General features: G+C 38.4%; 1 protein-coding gene across 1 annotated transcript in view; it reads right to left on the bottom strand.

The window, feature by feature from the left end:
* The window catches only part of RASGRF2 (Ras protein specific guanine nucleotide releasing factor 2), a 91,104-nt gene continuing 66,172 nt past the window's right edge, over positions 1-24,932 (bottom strand). The window contains exons 19-27 of the mRNA XM_026866501.1: positions 20,948-21,060; positions 11,838-11,898; positions 11,058-11,161; positions 10,382-10,466; positions 9,557-9,754; positions 8,152-8,231; positions 6,222-6,339; positions 5,455-5,523; positions 1-4,724 (exon numbers count right to left, since the gene is read on the bottom strand). Of these exons, the coding sequence (XP_026722302.1) occupies positions 4,632-4,724; positions 5,455-5,523; positions 6,222-6,339; positions 8,152-8,231; positions 9,557-9,754; positions 10,382-10,466; positions 11,058-11,161; positions 11,838-11,898; positions 20,948-21,060 (921 nt within the window). The 3' untranslated portion in view covers positions 1-4,631. The remainder of the gene's footprint in view (positions 4,725-5,454; positions 5,524-6,221; positions 6,340-8,151; positions 8,232-9,556; positions 9,755-10,381; positions 10,467-11,057; positions 11,162-11,837; positions 11,899-20,947; positions 21,061-24,932) is intronic.

The raw sequence follows: 24,932 nt of genomic DNA, 5'->3' as shown, positions 1-24,932 counted from the left end.
TCAGGAAAAAAAAGAATGTTTAATTAGCATATAGGCACAACACCCTGCCTGATATGCCTTACTAACAATACAAAGCAATAACCTCAGGTCAAAAGATAAGTTACAATACATGCAAAAACACCTGGAGTGTGCACTAAGTAACATGTTAGATATAGGTACATCTGTCAAATAAACATACATCTAATTCTCCTAAAGAACAAAACTTCAGAGACTATTTAAAAAGTAAAGGTACAATTAAACAACCATAGTTGAGCAGCATATTGGACACAAAGCATCCTACACAGAGACATTTGACCTTTGGAAGCAAAAACTGTAACAGGCAAATAGCTGAGAGCCAGATCCCCAAATACTTACTTATGAAAAGCTCTCAGTGAAGCCTAAGGTATTATCAGAATGAGGTCTGAAGGATTTTGCCCTTAATGAATAACAATTATGAGTGGGTAAAAATGTCTCGATTTGTGAAAATTTAAAATCTTATATCTAATTTTAATGTTGCTGAAGAGTGAAAGGAGGAAAGACTGAATATTGATACAAATAAAACAATGTTTCCATAAAACCCTTAAAATAAATAATGATTATGAAGGAAAATTTTGGATAATGAACATGTCCTGAAGTAAAAATCAATGTGGTTAAAGTTAATAAATATTTTAAATAGGTCAGTTCCTTTTTATCCTACAGAATAATAATCAGTATTAAGAACTAGGAAAGCAGAAAGAGGATGAAGACCTCTTTCTTTTAAATAAGGGTGATCACTCCCAGTATCATCTCTCAGTATTAAGCTACGCGTTTGTGTGTTACAGGACTAGCCAAAAGAAAGGGACAGAATATACACTTAACTGCCACTGTAAATTCAACAGATCTATGTTTTCTTCCACATGATGACTAATCACAGGCTCAGTCCACTAACAATACTGGTGAATTCGGTGGGGGGGAGGAGAGGGACGGGGCGGGGAGTGAAGGCTGGGGTGAAGGCAACTCTAACCCCGTATCAGCGTGTGACAATTGCTCTCTGTCACATGGAAGGGGACGTGTCTGTGCTGCTGCCCAGGTTCCGATAACTACGGGCTGAATCCGGGCTGCTACTTATGCAGTAAAAAATACTGCAAAACTCCCCTCGGACTTTGCTGGCAAATGTCCCCACTGCTGAACCAGTGGGTGAAATATGCTATCCCCATTGCAGCTAGCCAGCCCGTACACCCTGAGGCGTTTTTGTCCGGAGAGGGGGCAGCCCCTCCAACGCGAGAACTACTGTTGCATCTGACCGGTGCAGCAGGGCTGAGGAGCGAAGAAAGGCAAATAGACAGGCGCTTCAGCCCTTCTCTTTCTTACAAATCCTGCATCAGCCGGGCTTTTTCAGCTCCAATTGCAGAAAAGCAAGTTTGCTCTGCTTCCACGGCATAAAAGCTGTAATGGAGAAGATCCTAAAAGACAGCAAGATCCAAATGACAGAGTCCATACTTGGAGATATCCTCCCTAAAACACCAGATGCAAACAGTGGGTGTTTTATGACTGGGATTTCTATCTCTATGTATTTTATGGCTGTGGTGGAGTGGCACAGAGAAGCTGGTAGCAAGGAGCTCCACAATCCCTGTGTGCTGTACAGGGAGATCACTGCTCTACAGTACACTATAGATGTACTAGGCAAAGCCTCACATAAAGCAGGTTGCTGCTGCCTTACTAACGATTGCCATAGCTCCAACACTGCAGCAGTACTGTAGCAGAGGCACTCAGGCCACTTACACATGAAGTACACAACCCGACTGCGGGGCAGACACTCCACTCTACACTCGCTGTGTAGGATTTCTGCAGAACAGCTGTTTCCAGCTTTGGTTAGGGTTGCCACACTGGCTAGGGTTGTGGATGATGGCGCTCACTTCTCTGAGCTGTCACCTCCTGTATTTTAATGAACGAACGCATTGTATCCCCATCCAAAGAGATTAGTCATCAGCAAATCAAACATTACTGTGACCACAACCTTTCTTTGTTTTTTGTTGCTCTGAACACAAATAAAGTATCCAGCTACTCCAGCGATTCTAATCTAAATGGTGCCACTGACCCAAGAGGTAACTTTTGGCATATAAATAGTATATGCTTCTCCAGAGGCGCTGAACTACCACACTGTCTACAGATTTTAAGATATGGGTGCTCAGCACCTTTGAAAAAAAACATGTCTAATCCTTTATCTTCCTCTCTGTACATTTGTAATACTGTAGCACAAGCACAGCACCACCCCTGCATATTGCAAGCGTTAAAATACACTGAAAGTTTTGAAACTCTGAACAACCAATATACACACATAAAGTACAAAACAATAAACTGTTAAAAGAGTAAGATGAAAAATTGTACCCTGTAACCCTAAGAACATCAAGGAAGTTTGGTAAAATGGGGTACAGGCAGATGAAGCATCAATTAATAGCACACAAAAGAGATGCCAATTGTGACACTGACAGTTTTTACACACTGTCGTTAACAGAGAATCAATAAAACCAAGTAATCACTTTTTGGACCATTTTTTTCCCTGTTTCTTCATTACTTCAAAGCGTTTTATGAAACTACCACATAGTAACAGCTTCTGTACAGAAAACACAGAGTAAGTTGGTTTTGTGGTCCAAATAAACCATGCTATTATTTTTTCTTGTATCATGCATTGTGATGCAATCAGCTTCCTGTCAGTCATTAGTGAAAAGAACAAGCATATTTTTGACAATGAAAAGCTTCTATAAGCAACATTTTCCATGTTCATTTCTACAGCAATCATTAGCCAGAACTATTTAAAATGTTTGTGGAATTTCCTTTTCTGCTGCTGTCTGCTTTTCTAATTGAGGAATTTTCCAGTATTTGTGACGTTTCCTCATGCAGTTATTTACAAAGAGATGGTCCTTGTGGTGAAGAACCTTAATGAAATTTACAGTTACTAAGGTACATTTATAAATGCTAGCAGTTACACTCGGACAGAACGAATGGAATTTATTGTGCAGCTGTGGGCTGGGCCAGCAATATAATTAAAGTGCAAATAAAGACGAAATCCACAAGCCAGGCAGATCTGTTTTTCATGGCCAGCATTAAGAAGCATCACGACTGTGCTAAGAAATGTCAGATCAAATAGGCCTAGGTCACAATCTATTTTAAACATCTATCTCCCTGAGAGGATTTAAGGGAGGTATACAGTGATATAGCCCTATTTCTTCAACTGGCTGATTATCATTGGAAAAGGACACTTTTCCAGCCAATTTTTTTCAACAGTGCTAATACCTGCGTTTTATACTATGATGCACTTTACAGCATGCACTTGAGCTCACCTTCCATGCAGCTACAACAGGCCACTTTTGATCAGGAAAATTTAGGAAGTACCATCTAGCTGCAGAAATGACATCTACCTACCTGGAATGTCACAAAAGCACAGGCTTTGAAAACATTTACAAATAACACTTTTTCTTAAACATATGCCCATATGCAAATGATAATTACTCGCTCAGATAAAAATATATAGTTTGTGTTTGCTGGCATTCAAAGTTTGCCATTGATGTGAACAATTTTAGAGCTAAGTCAGTGCCAAATGGCTGAACAAAAAAATAGACATTTTTCAAACCACTGATTCCACGCGAAACAAAACTGTCACTCCAACTCCTAGTGTTCATTGCTGATCATTACCCATTGCCAGACCAGACATGTATTCCTTTCCACAGTGTGTCCAGAAAGTACTCTGTAGCCCAACTTGTCAGAGAAGCTGCAGGAGGTGCAGAAAAATAAAGTGCCTCTTCCAGGGCTGTGTGCAACATGACTAACCATCCCATTCTCTGTATGTCTGGATTTCCCAAGTCTCGGGTAGAGCTCCTAAGCTTGTATTTCCCAGCTGAAGCTTGCAAGGCTGACAACTATTTACAGCTATTACGCTAGTTCATTTGCTTTCCATGCTGTAAATACTCTCTTTGTGTATGAATGAATAAATATTTACAATTCATTTATAGGTAAAATCAATCAGATTAGAAAAGGCTGACAAGACATTTAAAGAAGATAACATTTTGTAAAGAAGATAACATTTTGTAAAGGGTAGCATTAAATGTACAGGAAATATTCTGAACAACTGCAAATCTGAAGATACCAGATGCTACCTTGATGTCACTCCATGATAGCAGATGACTGTTAAGATCCTGTTTTTTCAATTAACATGATGTGAGGACACCACTACCATTACTGACTCAGTGAACGCACAGTTAGCCATCAACCCAGACCACATCACAGCCATCTCATTTTGCTCATTTATCTTAATATACCTGAGTATACTGCCACCATTTAAATACGTCCCCTTAATTTGTCACATAAGATGGCTACAATGAGTACTCGTTCACAGGAAAGTCTCCTATTTGCCATTAAATGCATAGTCCCTACTGCAAAACATTATCTTTGCAAAGCAGCAAGTACTTAATCCAGGTAGGAAGTATCTTTGTCTCCCACCTTCAATGCTCATTTTCATTGCCTGAGAGGAAGATGCTGTGAGACTCTGTATCTCTTATTGGAAAACAGAGCTTGCATTCTTCTCAGTATTTCCCTTGCTGTCTTTAGGACTTAGCATGCATGATTTTGTTCATTGTACTAAAGCTTTCTTTAGACTCTGAGGCAATGCTGGCTCTTCAGGCAGGGAGTCTGGGTTCAATCTTTAGGGAAAGCTCATACAATGTGTCTTCGTCTATGATGAGTGTCTTGTCAAGTAAATAGTGAGTGACCTGAAGTGGAGAAAACACAGATGAACAGACTGTATGTTACTTCCACAAAAATTTCAATTTCCATTTCCACTTCAGCCCATTTCAAATTCTGAGATCCCCTCATGATTTTTTCTTACAAAACACAATAGCTTGTTTGATTAGTGTAAGGCTGCACCAGCAGTGGTCTATTATTCAAGTAAGGCCTCTTAGGAATGGGCAAATCCTTAGCCAGGTTACCTAAACCCACATTGCTCTTCTGGACTCTGAGATGAAATCTCCTCTGAAGGCACAGACTGGCTTTGGGAAAGTTCTCATTGCTCCCATGAAGGACAAGGGGAAAAGAACTGCAGGATGCACACAGCATCAGCAGGTGCTTGGGCCATCTCCCATCCCCTAATCCCAGAATTCTGGGATTCACTGGGCACTTACACTTCCAACTGGGCAGGGAGAACACACTTCCCCTTGAACCCATTGCTTTGTACCCCAGACCCATGAAGGCTGCAATCCCAAGAGAGCTTCCAGAGAAGGAGGAAAAAACTTGCTTCCATATATAGTGTCAAACAGTTTCTGCCAGGGTGAGGGGATTACAGCCCCAGAGTACCTGTCCATATTTCTGTCTGTGCTCTCCTCTGTGTGTGTGTGGGAGCAGAACACATTGATTTTAGCTTTCAACAACAGCTGTATCTTACTACTAATTACTACCACAGCTTTGATTTCATTAGTAGGTAACAGTGCCTAAGAAGAGCCTTACCTTCTGCTGATGCTCTATGCGGTAGGAGGTCTGCTGGAACTGGCGTATTTCCCTGATAATATGAGAGATCTTTCAAAAGAACACATGTGTATGAGTAAGTACAACTGCATTTTGACTTCAGCTAAGCCACATAAGGCAAGAATTATGCACCAAATTGTGCAATTTATCCTGGGAGGAGGGAATGGCAGGGTGGAGATCATCATAAAGTCAGCCTCAAGTGAACCACCTTGCCTCTCCTCTCCTCATACTGGCAAACTCTCTTCTCTTTGCCTTGAGTGACTGCTGCAATGTGTAGCCATAAGAAGGGCATTAAGCTGAGATTAGAAGAGAAATTTCCATGCTTCCCTCTCAGGAGTTGTTACAAAACAACACTGGAGAGAAATCAACTTTCAAATGTTTATTTAGACCTTCACACACTCAAAAAGAAGACTCTGATTACTGCTTTCTGGTGAATTACTACCTTGCCTCTAAATTTTGGTTATTTCAAAAAGACTTCTGTGGTGCCTTCACGAGCTTTGTGCAGCTGCTTTTTCTGTCATTTCTCATAGAACAAATTGGAGGCAAATTCACCCTGCAAAAATTCCCAATTTACCAGAAGGTGGTGATAGAAGACTGGGTCAAGTAATTGCTTTCAAATAGTGATATATCTTGCAAGATGCCAGTATACTTGTATGTCTTAAAAGTTAAATTCAAAGGAGTTATAATTAAATAATTAACTCACATAACTACACACCTGTTGGGAAAGAATATAAGGAAATGACAATTACCATTCTCATTTTGGAAAAATTGACAAGGCCTTCATCAGTGAAGTTTGGTGTTCCTTCTTCAATAAATGCCAGGTCCGTCAGGTACATTCCAAGGTAGGGAACAGCAGGTGGGTTACAACTGTGAAACATGAAATCAGCACATTTGCTTGTAGCTAAATTTGCAAACTAATTTTTTTATAACTCACACAAAATCTTTATTACTTAACATACTTTTAACCAATGGGTTACATTCGTTTCTAAGACAAACTGCTTCTCTGATGACACTTGAGTTGTGTTTGCTCTGTCTGTGACCAAATGAATGTATTCTGTCTGATATCTAATACTAATTGAAGATGACCTTTAGTACAAGGTAGAATGGGAACATGATGGAGTGAGAGGAAGGACAAGTAAACGCTGGAATCAGAGAACACCTTCAAGCATATTTCAATCCTGTCTGTCAGACAATCTCAGAAATAGATCCTACACACAGACTAAAAATGCACGTGGAAGTGCTTCTGAGCAGTTCTGCAGTTGTATAAGCACCCTAGTGCAGCAAGGGTACATGTATGTGTGTGTGTGTGTGTGTGAGCAGGTGCGTGTGGAGATATATACACATGTATATACATGCACACATATGTATGTGCCATTCGGTCAAAATCTATTCAGGTCTTCTCAACAGAGAAGAAAGACAAAGAGAGAGAGGTAGCAAACATCTGGAAAAGTGGGAATAGAAACCCTAGAGAACAGGGATTTTCTTTTACTGGAGGGACAGGAGGAATTATTGTTGCTTCCCCAACCAATAATCACTGCTCCACACTCACTGATTCTTGCCTCAGTGGAACTAGTAGCAAACTTGGTTTTCTGAAGCTCTGGCATAAGAAGAATGAAGGGTGATGGCCACACTGTCAACTTAGGTAGACTGCTGACAATGCTGAGCAGTGCACTTTATTTTGGGTAGTTTTTGTATTATGAGGGTGATGTACACAGGCAAGCAATGTATTAACTGAAAGGTGTGTACAAGTACCTGTTCATATATTGTGCGTAAAAACATTTTTTAAAAAGTTATTAGCTTCCCAACAATATTTTCAAGTAGAAATTTACTAACTTGAACTATATATAAATTGAAACATTACAGTAATTATTCTAGTAGTTCAATTCTTTGATTCTCTCAAGATCATTCAAATTAGTTGTACCACTCAGTCCTGGAAAGCCTGCTCCTAATTACAGAACTTGCAAAAATACAGGTTTTGTACACATGCAGCCCGAGTCCATACATCAATTGCAGAACCCTTGCTACAGGATATTTTGCATACCAAAATCACAGAGGGTCAAACTATATCTGGCAAAACAACTGAAGAAAAAAGTATTCAAGGGCTACTATACAAAAAAAAAAAAAGCAGGCTGTTTTCCAGGGTGGCAGACTACAAAGTGCTGAGAGGCTACAGGAGAGGAAATACCACTGCGCATTTGTCCTGTTCCTACGTTCCTCTCGTCAGGTACAGGCCACTGTCAGAAATAAGGTAAGGGGGTGAACGGATCTTTGATCTGACTCAGGCTGACTAAGTCCTAAACTTCTTATCTGGAACAAGGACTCTCTGGAATCTTGTTTCCGAATAAGAACTTTTGTTTATAAACCTGGCTTTACACTTATTAAATAAGTTTATCAGTGTAAGTAAACCCCCAACAGGGAACATTCACATAGAATAATAGTTTAATTTGTTTCAGTAATTCTCTGGAGATACTATATTTATCTATCGGGGTACTAAATCACAAGATATTCAGCAAAACAATAATACCAAATAGAATAAAACTAGAATTGAAAAGGTTATTAGGTAAAAATATTACCCAATATTGTATTAATTATTAAAGCTTAATGAAAGCCATTTCATCTTTAACATGTAGTATCCACTGCTTATAACAAAACACAATTGTATACTGTATGGAAGCATACTTTTTGAGTGTTTCTCTAAGGTTTTTAAATCGTCCTTCAGATGATACAGTCTTCTGAAGCTTGTCCATGAGAGCTTTTGTCTAGAAGGAAAATGCATTACAAATGTCATTGCTGTTGCACATTAATGACTGTTACTAGATTTTTAAAAAGATCTAATTCACTTAGCATCTTCATCCCATTTTCAAAAATAGTAACTCAGGTATTAGGAATTTAGCTTTACTGTAGTTCCTAGTGTATTTCTGAAAATGAAGATTAGACAGATTTAAAGATTTTCCTTTAAGTGATACACAGAATCTGTATCTATGCTAATATTATTAGTCTGCAAATTCAGGAAAAAGCACAGGTTCATTAAATTAATGGTCATTAATTCAGTTTACTGTGTATACAAGAATATTAGAATATAGCACCAGCTATAGAGCAGCTGAGAAAAATCTGACTGAAAAAGGCAATAAAGTCAGAACATATTTTAAGTGGATTTCATTGCTTGGGTTGCTTTAGGACTTTGCAAAAGCTGAAGAAACGTATGGAGGGGAAATGCAATAATAAAAGCCCACCTTTCCTGTGTCAATTAGCCAGATCTAAAATGGGCAACCTGAAATCTTTCAATTAGCCGGAGAAAACTCTGTATCCAAATATCACCTCATTTACAAATAATTGTAAATTCACCACTGAATTTGCCCTACTGACCTCCTTGCTCTGTTATTCCACCATACTAAAATACCCACTTTTTTTTTCAACAGCAGAAAGATGTGATGTAAATTATTTAACCAACTTCTCCAAACCATGTAAAACAGAAAAGATAAAAAGACTGGATAATCTCCATCCCAGCTAGTCTTTTTTTTTTTGTGTGTGTGTGTGTCTTGTGTTTGTTATTGGCAGTCATTCTCACAGCCTTAGCTAATCTGATAACAGTTTTAGCAGCAAGGTAAAGGTTAAGGGAGGTATTGCCTGCATCTAAACTTGGGCCCCTAAATGAAAAAGAAGACGTGCTGACCTTTCTACTAACTTTCTGCACAGGCAGGGAAATACGCCTCCTGTTTTAGGCACTGAGCTAGTAACCAGCTAGATGTGTATCTGAAAATATCTAAATTTAGTTTTCTCAAATATTTCAGTATTTCAGGCTCAAGTCGTAGTCTTCAGCACCTGCTAATTCTGTTGAAATCAGCTTGTTTCCACATATATTAATTTATTTACATATAAAATAGGACAAATGAAATGCAAAACACCTTGACATGAAATACCAGTATCACTTGGTGCTTCCAACAAATAGCCAGAGTATTGTAAAAGTAGATATATTTATGGGAGGAATCTTATCTCAACACGTTGTTCTCTCAACAACAAACTGACCAATGAAGTCTAGAAATCCTACCTTAATCATATCTTTCCGTAATCATATCTTTCTTACCTGTTTGGATACTTTACCCCAAGTTTTCTTAAGTCTGTAGATTGCACTTCTGTTCAAGGCTGACGTGATTTCTAACACACCGTTATAATTGTGCATACATCGACAAATATCAGCTACTGCTACCCACTTTTCAATTGAGTTAGCCCGAGAGCTGACATCAGCGTAATTCATGATTTGGGAGGCAACAAGGTTACTCATCTGACCAAAGAAAGAGGAAGAATTTTAGGACATTTAAATACAATGCCTTTCAACACATAATTATTTAACTAACAAGGCAGAAAAGATTAATGCACAACAGAACATATGGCTCTTAATAAAAACCAAAAAAGTATATTGAGAACAGTGCTGTAGGGAAGTGGGGGGAATGATGATATGTAGGAAGGGTAAGATATACAACAGGGAGTATCGCCAAGAAACTGTAATAAAACTGATTGGGAAGCCTCTCAGTAAAATTCAAGGAAAATGGTAAAGTGCAAGGATATAGTTGGGGATACAATTAAGTAAAATTGGATTAATCAGAAATAATTGGTGTTAAATTTTCACTCTCTGTAGAAAATTTAGTTTATTTTGTAAGAAACAAAGCTTTGTACTACGCTTTAAAATGTTCCACTCTGTTAAATTGCCATTGAAATGCTGAGTACCAATACTTGAAGATGAGAATCTTTGGGTGCTTTGATTTAAAAGGTTAATCACAGAAAGATTGTAACGTTCAGTCACTACTAGATAAGAAGCTACATCACATTGTCAAAAAAAGAGGTATTTTTTGTTCCAGAGGTCATAGACAATAGAGCTCCTAGAAGGCAAATGGCATTTAAGAGTACTCACATCATTAAAATGTTGACTAGTTTTCATAATATAGGGTGTTCTTTCATTTTTATCCACTTTCATCCAGCCCTGCCCAAGAAACTCTCTAGATTTTGAAGGAAGAGAAAGAAACCAAACAAAAATGCCCTTAATAAACACCGTACAGTCTCTGTCTGTAACTATAGCCTAAGTGGATTTCAAGTATACTTCATTTTGTTAGAAGCTATTAACACAACTTTACACTAATTCCAGCATTTCACTATACCATTTTTAATGTCTGAAGCAATAAATATGATAAAGAAGATTTATTTTTCTTTTAATCCCCTTCCCCAATCCCCCCATCCTAATTTTCAGGGTTGTGACTCTATTTGAAATTGGTCTTGTCAGTTTACACGGTTATATCCATGCTAAACTGCTGTATGAATGGAGCTGATTTGATGCTCTCTCCCTAGAGACTCAGCACTTCCATACTGTATTCACCCTTCACTAGCTCGGAGCTTCAGACCACAGATTTTTTTTCTTAGCAAAGAACTCCATCTTGCAAAACATGATCAAACTACAGGGGAGTCTGAGGCAATACTAGAGAAAGCCAAAGGACATTATCCTGTCAGTAGCACGAATTAGTGTAGTGCCTAACTCTGCCAGTGTGTAACTCATCCACCGTACTCACTTCAGTCACTCGTAGGAGAACACTTACTCATAGGGTATGCTTCGGAAAACTATGTGATCTAAAAGAGTTATTTGCTCTGCAAGCTCCATGGCTGACAAAGTCTCAAAGCACTCTGGTTTTGGACAATCTGACTGCAAAAATAAGGAGAACACTTAATGATCTCTTTTTGCATCAAAAGACATTTCAAAGCACAGGGTATTAAGAACTTCATATGAACTTCCAACAGGCAGATGTAATTAACTTCTCTGCTACAAAGAAATAAGAATTAAGAAAACTTGCTAACAACATAAGGGTAAACATCAGACTGGAAACTCACATGAAAACAGGCACGTACCAAGGGATGAGTATGTATGTAGCTTAATTAAAGTCTGTGCATTCTGCACGACTTTCCACATAATCAGCCTGCACCTAGCTCACTGCCCACACTCTTCTTTGGATTAATGCAATGCACTTATGAGATGGTGGTGACTGCAGTTTGGAGGATAGGCCTTGTCAGTCAAGGCCAGCTATGGTTCTGATGGCAGCTAAGATGGCAGACACTTAACATTTCATATATACTAATAGCTTTCCTTTTTAATTTTTCTTCCTCATCATGTGATTTTAATCCAAATTCTGAAGTTTTGACCTGTTCATCTTTGATATGGCCTCCAAATTCTTACTTTCTCTAAACTGAAATGTACATTCCTGATACGAAAGAACAGTATTTCTGTCCAGAGTTGAAAAGCTGCAATTGTGCTACATTTTATTGACTTAAAACCCCAACATTTCTATAGGAGTATTTATGTTTAAATTTCAAGATGAACTTACCATCTGAACGATATCCTCTATTTTTAAATGGGCATCATCTTGATCATCCTGAGAAAGAGCCCTGAAAAATTAAGTAGCAAAACATCCTATATAAATAAAATTGTCTATGGTTATGAGAAAAACTTACCACAAATAGGCAATTATGTTTATCTAAAATAAATCCTAAGGCTGTAATTGAAGAGGTAAAGAAAAAGAAACTGGTACCTAAAATTTCTGAAGTGTAAGAAATGGTACAACAGAGTAACATAAGGTAAAATGATGGTCATGGCAGCTTAAAATCTCTAAGAACAGCATATACTGTAGAATGGTCAATGGCAGCAACTACTGTACTTATTTGTTGATTATAGTGGTAAGTTTTCAACATCTATCCCACTTTAGTGCAAAAAATTTTGCTGGACAAAAAAATATCCCTTTTCAAGAACTGGACTGGGAATGCAAACCAGAATGCAATAACAATGGTATTTAATCAGAAGCTCCCTATTCTGAATAATTCTAGGAAACCTGAAGGTGGAAAATTACATCTCAAGACTTTTCTCTGTGCTAAATGATATTTTGAGGAAATGTTTGAAAAATTAACATTTGAGATGTGAAGAAAAGACAGCAAAATAGGCATGCATAAAAGAGTGATTCACTGGGCAGTATTCTTGTTTATTAGCTCTACACTGTCCTATTTAGTGTCCCACACAAAGAGCTGTGAGTGTGGAAACAGACAACAAATGCTAGCAGATTTTACTTGTAGCAAGTACGTAATTTGCTCTGAGTAATACAAGTGTTAATCCATGCTTCCAATTTCTGTTATTAAAAAACTCGTGAATATTAGGGTTATTTCAGAGTAATGGGTCAAAAATGAGCTCAGCAGAAGTAATAAGTATTCATCAAATCCCATCTACCCTGATGTAGTATCTTGGCACACAACTTAGAGATCTCACCCCTTCATTTGGAAAATACTCAAAGAAACTTTGAATAGGCTGGATTTATATAACAGAGGAAAGAGAAGATTTAGGGAGAAGAAAAATTATGTTGGTATGTAAAAGACTGCCTATAAAGACATCAATGATATGTCAATCATATGATATTAATGATAAGATATACAGCAATGATAAGATATCACTGAATGGATGCGCATCAGGGGAGATTTAGTTTCGATATTAAGTTCCATTTTCCAACTGTAAATATAGCAGAGCACTGAAATAGGCTTTATGCAGAAATTGTAGACTACTCATTAGCTGAATTTTCAAGGAAAGTTTAGATGACCATTTTCAAAAAAGATCCAGTTCTACACGGATCATGCCAGAAAGCACAGCAACTTGGACCAGGTATTTTCTCATAGTACCTCCAATTTATTTTTGCACTCTGTAGTAACACACTTTCCATGTACCAGCTGGGGAAAGGGTTAAAAGAAAAAGATTATATTGCCTGGAGATTTTAGCTATGAGTGTGAGATATGGAATTTGTACTATGTGGGTGGGGAGGAAGCGTTAATGCTTAGTACACTAGGTTCTTCTGTTGTGGGTTGCTGTTGTTTCCTCTTCATTTGCCAAATTGGAGGACAAGGTTAAAATCAAATGCACATACACAGAGAAAGGATATAAGAAACCTCCTTGTCTTCATTTTCAGCCTATCAAATCTGCACAAAATGCCCCTTTTTTTCACAGGAGTTGGAAACACCTTATGTCTGATGGGCAAGCTGTGTAAAGTCTTGAATGTCTGCTTCTTCAGGAGAACCCTAAGCTTCTTCTCCAGATAATAACAGTGCGCAGCATCAGTAACTGTAAATAAACAGGCAATCTGTCTTTCCTGAGCAGCTTATTTTGTGCTGTATCTCATGACTGATTGCCTACAGAAAGGTATTGTTCATCATATGTGGTTCCTGGCAATAGAAAAAAGGGGATGGCTTGTCCTTCTGCCCCAAGTATTCTCAGCAATCTTGTAAATTCATTATTTGGGTTCCTTACATAAAACTTTATATTGGCTGGAGTTCCCATCTTTGATACAGAAATGATTGTATTTGCTTAATATAAAATAAAATAGGAAACATGAGATTCTTAAAAGGCTGACAATACTTAACTTTTCCCCATCTTTGCTTCCTGATACTCTCTACCATGATGACTCATGTTTTACATAGACTTCCAATCCCTCATTCTAAAGAGACAAATTGTGCTTTTTCTCTAACACAGTGGTCTCATGAAAAGAATTCTCCTTTTATCCATAAAAGCTCCACATTTCAATATGCATCTCTAGACTGGATAAAGCTATTTTTTGACAGCATCAACAGTAGCTTCCACTACAGTCTGCACTGTTGTCAGCTTTGGGATACCTAGTTTTAACAGAGGTTTAGGAAGATATGTTGAGCTGATCAATTCTGCCTGGGCAGTTCCCATTGCATTCCTTGGAGAGCCTCCTGGAAGCTGGGTAAGAAGCACAGGTCTATGTGAAAAGACTTACGAGAGAAAGCAAAGGTAAGGAGAGATTCTGTCAGACCATTTAACAGTGTCCCTCTTAGTGAGGACTGAATGGGGTGACACCTCCATTGTTATCCTTACAAATGAAGGAAATAAACATGTAAGAAATAACTTCCTAATTCTTACAGTCAGAAGCTAAGATTAGACCTCTCTCTCTCACTTACACTACTCTTCATGCCTGACTGGTCCAAATACAAAAATAATTTTATAGCGGAAGATACTAACAACTGTTTCCTCATTCCTTTACAGTATATAAAATATTTTTAAAATATTGTAAAAGGTGGTGTAAGTTACAGAGTCTAAAATACATCATCTGCTGAGTTCGTATGGCAGAAAATTGGTCATCCATCGAATTTGGATCTCTGCATATCCCTGTATTTCATTTACATTTATTCTGAGGAAGAAGGAAGAACTGTTTCTTGAACCAATTTTTTTCTCCCCAGATATGACTATTTGTCAGAGTTCCTCACTGTTGTTCAGTCTAAACTTTACACCTTCCTGCTTCACCATAAACGAAATTTTCCCTAGATTTCAGGGGTTAATAAGTAAGGCTGACAAAATCTCAAACAAAACATACTACAGTAGGTTTGCCTAGGTTTCATAACAGATATTGAATAAAAAGAAGCATTTTTACCCTGCAGAGAAACCCTGTCAGTCCATTCAACAAAAATCTCATCACACGAGAAATACCAGCTGTTCTGTTTGATGACTCAAGAAGGCATGAAGCAGCTCCATATCTCTCATAAACATTTTCCTTGTCATTCATATTCTATACAGAGTCTTCCCCAGAACTGACCGCAGTATCTTTGGGTGCAGACCAACCTTTCCTCCTCCTCTAATCTCTACTACTAACAAAGGGACTGAATTTCCAAAGAAATTTCTATGCACACACGCACACATACACTCAAAGGCTGGGTCAGTTTGTAAAAAGAGACATTTGTACCCAATATCCCTCCAAGAGACAGACCATGGAACATCCCCATACATGGGCTCAGAGTGCATGAACTTCTTTCATGAGTGTTTGGACATTGTATTTAAGATAAGAAATGCTTTTCTTAACCTCACTCTGAATTGCTCTACTTTTCAGAGTCAAGAACAGACTACGAAAACTGAAATGCAAGGAAGCCAGGACCTACAGTGAAGGTTGACTGGCAAACGAGAATTCTGATAGACTAGACTATATGTCTTCCGATATGCCAAGGCCTTCTGGATATTTTTAAAATATAAAAGCCCGCAGCAAGCCCCTCTTCAGAACAACTAAAAAGCCTGTTCATGACACTCACCTAGGAATTGGGTGAATGACTATTTTCATGAGGGGTGCTTCAACTGCCCCTTCCCATTTTCTTTCCCTTCCTTCCCATTTAATTTCTGTTCCAAAGAAGCCTTCTCAACATAAGTGTCATCAAAACCTCCAGTTATGACAAATCTGTGCTTTCACATAAAAAATATGCTGCCAAATATCTTCACACATATTGATTTCTAATAACAGAAAAAAAGCCCTTCAGTTCTAGGTTGGTAATTTATATTCCTCCTCTACGTAATATTAGATGGAAGTCCTTCACCTAGAAGAAAACCCAAAGGATAACATCATTCCAAAGAGGTGGGTATGTGGGGGTGATGGACTGAGCAGCATTTCTCCAAACCAGACATTGGCACATGAACCAAAAGAGAAACACAACACTTGGAAGCACCTTCACACGTTTCTACAAGAAGAAAGACTCTAGATACAGTTAGGACATCCAGGGTGGGATTCACACCTTCCACAAGTCACTCACTGCCTGTGTTCTGTAATTGTCTGAGAAAGGAAGGTGTCTTTTATGATGTCTGGAAGAACAGTCAGGATGCCTAACTTCAGACAATTTTGGTGGATAGAAACTCCTTTGTGACACGCAGTTACCTTGGAAGCAGAGCTTCAATAGCTGTCTATAATTTGCCTTGTGATTATGTGCTTCAGTTAGGCACAGTGGGTCCCATCAAAGAACTTTTTCTACAGCAATGCAGAGAGGAAATCCCTTTCCCCTCGGCCTTTCGTTATCATCTATGGCTGGTTCAAGGAACTCAGGAAATAATTTTATTGCATTACAGGCATTCTCTTAACATTCAGAACATTGAATATAATCTGTCATGTTGGCAAATGATAGAAAATCTATAATCTGATGCAGAAAAAGAAAACAATTATATGAGAGATGCACTGGTGTAGAACATGGTGCCTCTTCACAATGTCTTGTTGCAGTATGGGACCATTTGCTTAAAGCTCAGTTCTTGGTCAAGAGGAACATAGTCTTGGATATCCCTACCGCAACAAACAGTAATCTTCAGAGACAAATAATAGAGAGAACTCTCCCATCTTAGGGAAGAGCATGTTCAATGTTTGCTTTGAGCTACTTCCACAACCAGCCATGGCACCATGTGAGGCACCAGGCAAGAAAGTTGGGGAAAAATACATTGCCCTGTCACCATGTCCTCTTCTTTGCACCAGAGGCAGTATCTTTGGTTTTAGTGCAAATATAGAAAAAACTTTGTTCTTCTGGCACTAGAATTAGAATAATGTGCAATAAAAATGACGTGGAAGAGTAAAGGAACATGCACTCCTGTGTCACCACCACAGAAATAGCTACACACGACAACCACAGTCAACTGCAGATTATTCCTTAAATCCTGTAATTTCCTCTTCTCAACTAACTACATAGCCTTTCTGAGAGTGTATATCACTGGGAGTCACTACAGTGCTTTTTAAAAGCTTGTAAATCACTTCTAATTACCAGACAACCCATTTTCCTGAGGTGATTTAAGAACCAGATCTCCTCCTTTCAGTGAAAGTGTGGGAGGTAAGACACATTTGTGTATTTCACCTCAGATGAATTATCTTTTTGTCCAAAATCAGAATTGCTCCAATACAGTCTTTCTCACACGGTTCCTGAAACAGTTCCCATTCCTGAAGAATTAATTTCTCCTTACCAGCTGACTGTTAATAAATTTGACATGCCTGGCAAAAAACTGCCTCCTGTGTGGCTGGAGAATGAGCCCAAGTGCTTCAGATTACAGTTTTGCTCAGCATAAGACTTTAGGACAGTCTGTTTTATGTGATAACATTTTAAACTTGGAGACTGTATCCTGATGTCCTATTGTCTGAAGCTTAACAACAGTTTAAATAATGAAAGCTGTATTTATGCAATAGCTTCTATTTGGAAGTTTCTTTATGCCACAATTCTTATTTGGAACCTCATGGGCAGTTTGTGAATATAATAAACATATGGATAGGACATAGGAGTAGTTTCAGCTGCTACTGAAACATATGTGCTACTGAAAATACAATAATTTTTTCAAACCCTTGGGACTGCAATACTGTGTCACTGATGCTTACTGGATTTAGAATTCAAGTAGTATTGAAGTTGCATTGAAATGTAATTGAAATTGAAGTAGTACTGAAATATTCGACTTACAAGTTGTCCAGCATACATATATGTTAGCAGCATTGCCAGTCTTGAAAAGCAATAAAGGATTTTTGATAATCAGCGTTAGACAAGGCTTAAATTTCATGTCTCGTTTTGAAGGGAAGTGAGATATCCATAGAGCATTCAGTCAAAAGGACTAGTTCTGCACACTGAGCCACCGATGGCTTTTTTTCCAGTGCTAATTTGTGGGATGTAAACAAGTATTTATGACTCTATATGACTAAATCTGCAATCAAACTATGTTGTTTGAAAAATCTGGCAGGATTAGGGTATACAGCTGCAAACCCTGATGAAAGATGGCTTGGCTGAGCACCATATCTCAGGAAATCTTCATTCTCTACTTGTTTCCAACAGAAACTCCCACTGAGAACTTGGACAGGCCATTTTATTTGCGCTTTACTTGTCTGCTTGTAAAATAAAGTGCCATAATCCTTTCCAGAAATGCTGTCAGGATAATGAATATGGAAAAAGGATTTCAAAAAATGCAATCTGTTTCTACAAAATATTTTAGATGAGTTAATTTTTAATTAACTTTTAGTTCAACTTCTGTCCATACTTTTTTCATTTTTATTAAAATTTTATTTTCGAGTAATGCTTTATTTCACTACTCCTTCCTTTTGCTTTTTCTTTTTCCCATTTCTCAGTTTTTAAAAATTCAACTTTTTCATTATTTTTCACTTCTTACAGAATTTAACTTTTTCTCTCTTTTTTTTTTTTTTTTTCCCCCCCCCCAGAAGAAATAGTGTAAAAATTCACAGAATGGTCAAAAATACAGTCTGAATTTTTCAAAAATTCTGAAAACTATTTAACAGAAATATCTGGTTAACTGTTCACTAGTGTGTATATAGTGTGCTCAGATACTACAGTAATAAGTGCTAGAAGGGAAGTGAGGACAAACAATACCTGCCATTTGATAGAAGAGCAGTAAAAGGATGCAAATGGGGGCAACTCACAGTTTACTCACATAATTACCAAGGTCCCTTTTTTTGATGCAACACCTAATGGAATTGGCTAATTGGAAACTGGATACAGGAAATTGCTAACAAACTTGTATGTTAAAGGCCTATAAATCTATCCCATTAGTCTGCCAGGAACAGCCAGTCTAGGTTTATTTTCCTCATAATTTCTTAAGAAGCTAAAGGTCTTAGAGTAATTTTTCCCACTGCAAGCAATCTGACAGAACCTTTGCTGTCACACATATTATTAAAACCCATTACCCTAATCCTTTTTGCTCTTCTTGCTTGCTGTTTCTTCAAAGGAAATACATGAAACAAACTTACTATTTTTAGTTGGAGTAACAGCACATGCAGCATTATTAAAAAGGAGAGTTCTTTTTATTTTTGTAAAAATTAAGTAGCACGCCATGGACACAAAGTGCTTTTATTAAGAACTTATCTTTGTTTCTTATCCTTTGTTTGATTTTTTCCCCCCACATGAACAACTTTCCCCTAATTCTTTTTCATATAAGTATCTGGTGGAGAAACCTGTCAAATGCTCTTAGAAAATTCAGACACATTGAGTTTATTGCACACTTACTGGCTTTCCAGCAGAATACTTACAAAAATACTAACAAAACACGTCATATCTTATTTTAACCACTGCCTAGTCTTTAAATGTTTACTGCTCCTTAGTAACGTAGAACAATTTACATGAAAATCAGTGGCTGTAAAATATTTGCACTTAGTAGACAGAATTATTTTCACTGATAAATGCATATAAAGATTTGTCTTTTGGGCATGACTAGACACTCAACTCTGTAACTGCACTGGGTTTGTGTGTGTGGTGGGATTTTTAGTAGCAGGGGAGGGGGCTAAAGTGGTGGCCCCTGTGAGAAGCTTCTCGAAGCTCCCCCGGCTCCAAGTCAGACCTGCCTCTGGCCAAGGCCGAGGCCAAGGCAATTAGTGATGGTGGCCGTGTCTCTGCAATAATGTGTTTAAGAAGGGGAACCTGGGGAGGGGTTGGGAACTTGTGAGGAGAGTTATGAGAAGGACACTGATGGGAAGGGAGGGTGATGCGCTGGAGCAGAGACCCCCTTGCAGCCCATGGTGGGAGGGCAGAGCCCAGCTCTGTCACCCATGGACACCCACAGTGGTGCAGATGCCGCCCTGCAGCCCACGGAGGACCCCACACCGGAGGAGGTGACTGTGCCCGAAGGAGGCTTGGGCTCTGTGGGAAGAAGCCCCCACTGTGCAGTGCTGGGAGGACCGCAACACGCGGGGGTGACCCATGCTGGAGCAGTCTGAGAACGCCTGCAGCCTGTGTGGAGCAGGGGGAAGAATGTAGAAGAGTGCTGCTTCCCCCACCTTGGAGGAAGAAGTGATGAACTGACTGCACTCCCCATGTGCTGACCCTGCACCGCTGAGGGAGGAGGTAGAGGGATCAGGAAAAAAACTGAGCCCAGGGAAGAAGGGGTGGGGCGGAGCTGTCTTGTCTCACTCTGTTAAGTGTTCATGTGGTTAATGATTTGAATTAAAGTGATCTTTTTTCTTCCCATAACTAGCATGTCTTTTACCCGTGACTGTAACAGGTGAGCCACCCCTTCCCTGCCCTTATCTCCATTCCTGAGCCTTTTCTTCATTTCCTCCTTCCCAGCACTGGTTAGTGAACAGCTGCATGGTGCTCAGTTGCCCTCTGGGCTCAAATCACAACAGTAATACCAACCCTAAGTAACAAAATAAGATGTTCTAACCCTAATTTAAATAGTCCTGCTTATGCAGAATTTTAAAGGTCTTTTATTTCATGGCATTAATTAAACAAGAATTCCTGTCTGTAAGCTACCCAAGGAACTTGACATGGTGTCAACACAAAGGAAGGTACAAGCATGGTCTTGTTAGGATGTCATGACACCACAGGCTATCATCAGCTTCTTGGGAGCTTAGCAGAGTAGATGGCTCATTACTGAGACAGAAGTTCCTCAAAGTGCCATTGTGAGTAGTCTTGTTGCTTTACTGGGCAGCATTTTTCCCTGCTGCATAGGCTGAACCCATGGCTGCAGCCATTCTGCAGCAAAATATCCCGATACAGGTATTTTAATGAATGAAACTTAACCCATGCTGGTTTATAGCTAATAAATTTATATAGCTAATAAATTTACTCTGGAGAAAACCAAAACCCTGTGAAATCTATAATACATGATTCCCTAACTAGTTCACATGCTATAGTTAACACACTGAATTATTAGAAATGTATTTACCTCAGTATATTTGCAGTAGCTTTCCTTTCTTGTGGCAGAAGGTCAGGGTCTCTCAAAACTTCTTCCAGTAAATTTAACACATTCATTTTCAGCTCATTGTTCAGCTCAAAATCCTAAAAGGAAAACAATTTTACTTTCTTTTGTCTTAACAATGTAGATCAAATAACTAAAAGGATATATATACTTTTGAGTTTTGCTTTTTTTTTTTATTTAGAGAAACTTGGAAAGCTGTTGTAGTGAACAGGCCACAAAAGCAGGAGCCCTCAAAGGCTGTAACATCTCCATTTCTGACCTTTATCTTCTGTGGGCAAATGGGCAAATCACTTAACCTTTCTCTTCTGAAGGAAGAATTGCATCTCGCCAACACGCACAAAATGCCTTACTCTCTTCTCCTGTGGTGACTATAAAAGCAGAAAAACAGTTTAATTGCAATGCTGAGACCACTCAGACCTCTAGGGAGGCTGGACACTGTTTGTTTTTTTTTTACTGTTTTCTTGAGTTTCTCTGTTTATCTGCCTCCCACTCTAGTACTTCTTATCTCATACCATTTTAGAAAGGTCTGGGTTTTGTTCCACGTAGTGGAACACTCAAACTAATAAGCTCAATAAATCAGACTAGTGCTCTCTGGCACTGCACTTAAGAGCTTTGGCATTTTAATTACTTCTGAGTCAGAGTGATATCTGACACAGGACTGCAATTCAAAAACAGGAACATGCAATAACCATTTCTGTTGATCTCTGATATTGGAGAAGATCAATAAAACATACAAGCTTTAAGGTGGGAACTTGCAGGCAAGTCTGGGAGTAGACTTCAAAAATGCTTCCATTTAGATCAAAGCTAGCATTTTGATAAGAAAACTAAACGCAAAACCTTCAGTCATCTAGTGCATCACAGATCTTCCTTGATAACCCACAGTTACTTGAAAGCAGGACTGTGTTTGTGGCAAGCCCCTGCTTGTTTCCATGGGAACAAAAGCCACAAAGTTACTGAAAATGGGAAATATTTGGCACCTCTGTGCAAGAGCTGTGTATTGCGTTTTTCCAAAGAAACAGCTATAACCCCTTCTGTTGTGACAAGCTCCTAAAGCAATGATTTCTGGAGATATGTGCCCTGGGAGAAACACCCCTGGTGAAGACACACATCCTCACACCATGGCTTGCACTTGACAGGATGTGGAACATCAGAGTCTATTCAAAGTCAAAAAGAAAAGTGATGCTTTGTTTGGAAAAGGGTTGAAATTCTTAAGATGAGGAGGAGAATGCATCTTAATTAAATAAGGTGGTGTCACAGCCACACTTACAGCGCTTTTTGAGAAAAACTGGTGCTCAGAATGTCATATCTCAGATATACTCTGCTGTTGCCTGCCAGTAATGCCCTGGGCATTTCCCTCCTGTTACAAGCATCTCCTTTTCATTCTTCAAAAGTCCCCTCATCTTGGCCACAGCTAGTTCACACTTTCAAATCAGTTATTATTTATGCCTTAGTTTCTTGTGATGTTTGTCCCTATTAGAGGGTGTTGGAGAACAGGCCATGCAGTATTAGGCTTTGGATATACTTCAAAGCCAAGCAAAAAATAGTTCTGGGTACCACATTGTGTTTGTTTTATTAAATTGTCCATTTAATAAAATCCTTTAGAAACTGTTTTAGTCTGTTTGCAAAAGAAGACAGAGATATTGATTTATTTATTTATTAAGGGTATGGAGATGGCACTAATTAGTGAAAGCATGAGGGATATAACTAAATTACAAAGAGTACTGTTCGCTCCAGTGGTTTTTAAAAGAAAGCCATTTGGATATGAAACTATCAACATTTAGCTAAAGGAGAAACCTTGACTCTGCACAAGCTTAAGCAACCAGTGTAATTAGTATTGTCTGTCCTATAACTTGACAGTGGACACCATATAAAAGAACTTGGGTGTCTTTTCTAGTTGTGCTACAAAAATACCATAAAAGAACTGAAAAGGTATCCAAGAGCTGATAAATCTAACATTGCCATTTAGCATGTTGGGTAGAATTCTCTATCTGCCACTGTAAATGGGCAGATCACAACAACATGATCAGTATTTTACCTCCAAGTATGTTTTTCAAACCATAATTGGTTGATTATCTTAATTGCATGGTATTTTTTCTCAAGAAGTCTTGCTTTATGGCAGCTAGATTTATGATCAAAAAAAAGTCTAGATTTTTAAGTTACTTCATTTATGAACAGGATGGGGCAGCCTTACCTATGAATATCAGACTCAGCAAAACCAAAACGTTTCCAGCTTTTGCGTGTTTACAAGCTAATTCTTATGAGCAATGAGAACTGATACATGGTATGTTAACAGCAAAACACATTTGTTGAGTAATCTCCACAAGACAATTGTCCTGGAATCACTGGGGATGCTCATACTGTTGGCAAGTACTTAGTTCCTAGGGTTAAGGCTATCTTCCACTTTAATTACACTGGCTTTTAAAGAAACTGCATAGTGGAAAAATCCACTTCTCTAACCTCAAAAATCCAAGAAGTCCTAGGCCTTTTATCAGCATAGCCAGCCCAAGCTATCGTGGGTGACAGGGACAGAGGACGCACTGGTTTGTGTGATTCTTTCAGCCCCAGCTGCTGTCACACCTCCATGCCAGCCTGACCACAAGTAGAAGATGCCACTTCACAGTCCAGCCTTCCCACAGGGCAGACCTGGCCCTATGTCCGTGTAATTTCTGCAGCTGTTGTCTTACTTCCCAAAATGTCTTTTTGGTGCCTTGGAGTTATTCTTTTTTATAGCAATGTGCCAGCTGCTTCTTATAATGTGAGGAGGAAAAAAATGAAAAAAGGTGAGATTCAGAAGAAAACTTGACAGATAATCTATTCTTCCACTGAAGTTCGTGATCTAGAAGGTACTGAGATCCAGTATGGTGTGCAATATATAAAAAAATCTAGGGAAATCATTGATGTTAAACATGTACATATACTTTATGTAGAAAGGTTAAGATGAGAATGATACAAACATCAAAATCCTTAGCAACCAATTCCAAATTTATAGATAAATAACTATAAATACATGCATATTATATCTACATGTATTATGGGCATTATATATGATTATATATTAATATATTACATATGTATATTGTATCTATTTATTTCATTGGCTCACACACATCTATATATGGCTATACATAGGTCTAGATATATTGTCTATGTGTATATCACATCTCCATATATAATTTTAGATCATTTTTGTGACATTTTTATCTGTCATATCACCTGTTAATACATTTCACTATATCTGCCAGCCAGCGGAAGGACTCCAAACAAGACCCTGCCACCATCCTCAGCAGTAAAGGCTGGCAAGCCTAAGTAAACCAGCTATACTGGTTTAGATTTAAATTGCTGCATGTGTTAGACTACCCCAATGCTCAGAGACTTTTAGTTGAAATTTGCATATCACAGAAGGAGTTTAGTCGGTCAGACAAGAACCACTCAATTTTCCAGCAGGCAAATTTCAATTTGACAGTAGTCTAATCCTTCATGACAGGGCACATACCTCCAGTACATTTTAGAGTCCATAGTAGCCTAAAGATTTGCGGGTCTTACTCAGATTTTCATTTGACTTAAGCAGAGAAATTAACTAAGATTTCCAAGCAAAAGTTCAACCTTTATTCTTAAATTCATACTGTCAGTAATGGGAAAATATATTTCTTCCCAATTTATTTAATATTTATTCTGCAAAAACACTTATTAAATATGCAGATATAGAAAAAATGACAGCTGATGACTTAAGTAGGAGGTCTGCCCTGAAGTCACCTAGGTTAAGAATAGGATGTATGAAGTTTCCAACTGATTAAAAACACTGTGCACCATGTTCACCACCATCTAATGAAATTTCCAGCAGTAGAAGACTGCAGCAACAGAGAAGTGTATTAATTTTGCTGTCACTCACCTGCACTATGGAAGCAGAAGCCTCCTTTGTAACTACAGAGCACCAAAGTCAGCATGACTACAT

The sequence above is a fragment of the Athene cunicularia genome (genome assembly GCF_003259725.1).
Source record: "Athene cunicularia isolate RWA chromosome Z unlocalized genomic scaffold, athCun1 chrZ_part3, whole genome shotgun sequence".
NCBI lineage: Eukaryota > Metazoa > Chordata > Aves > Strigiformes > Strigidae > Athene > Athene cunicularia.
This window is presented reverse-complemented; position numbering and strand designations above follow the sequence as displayed.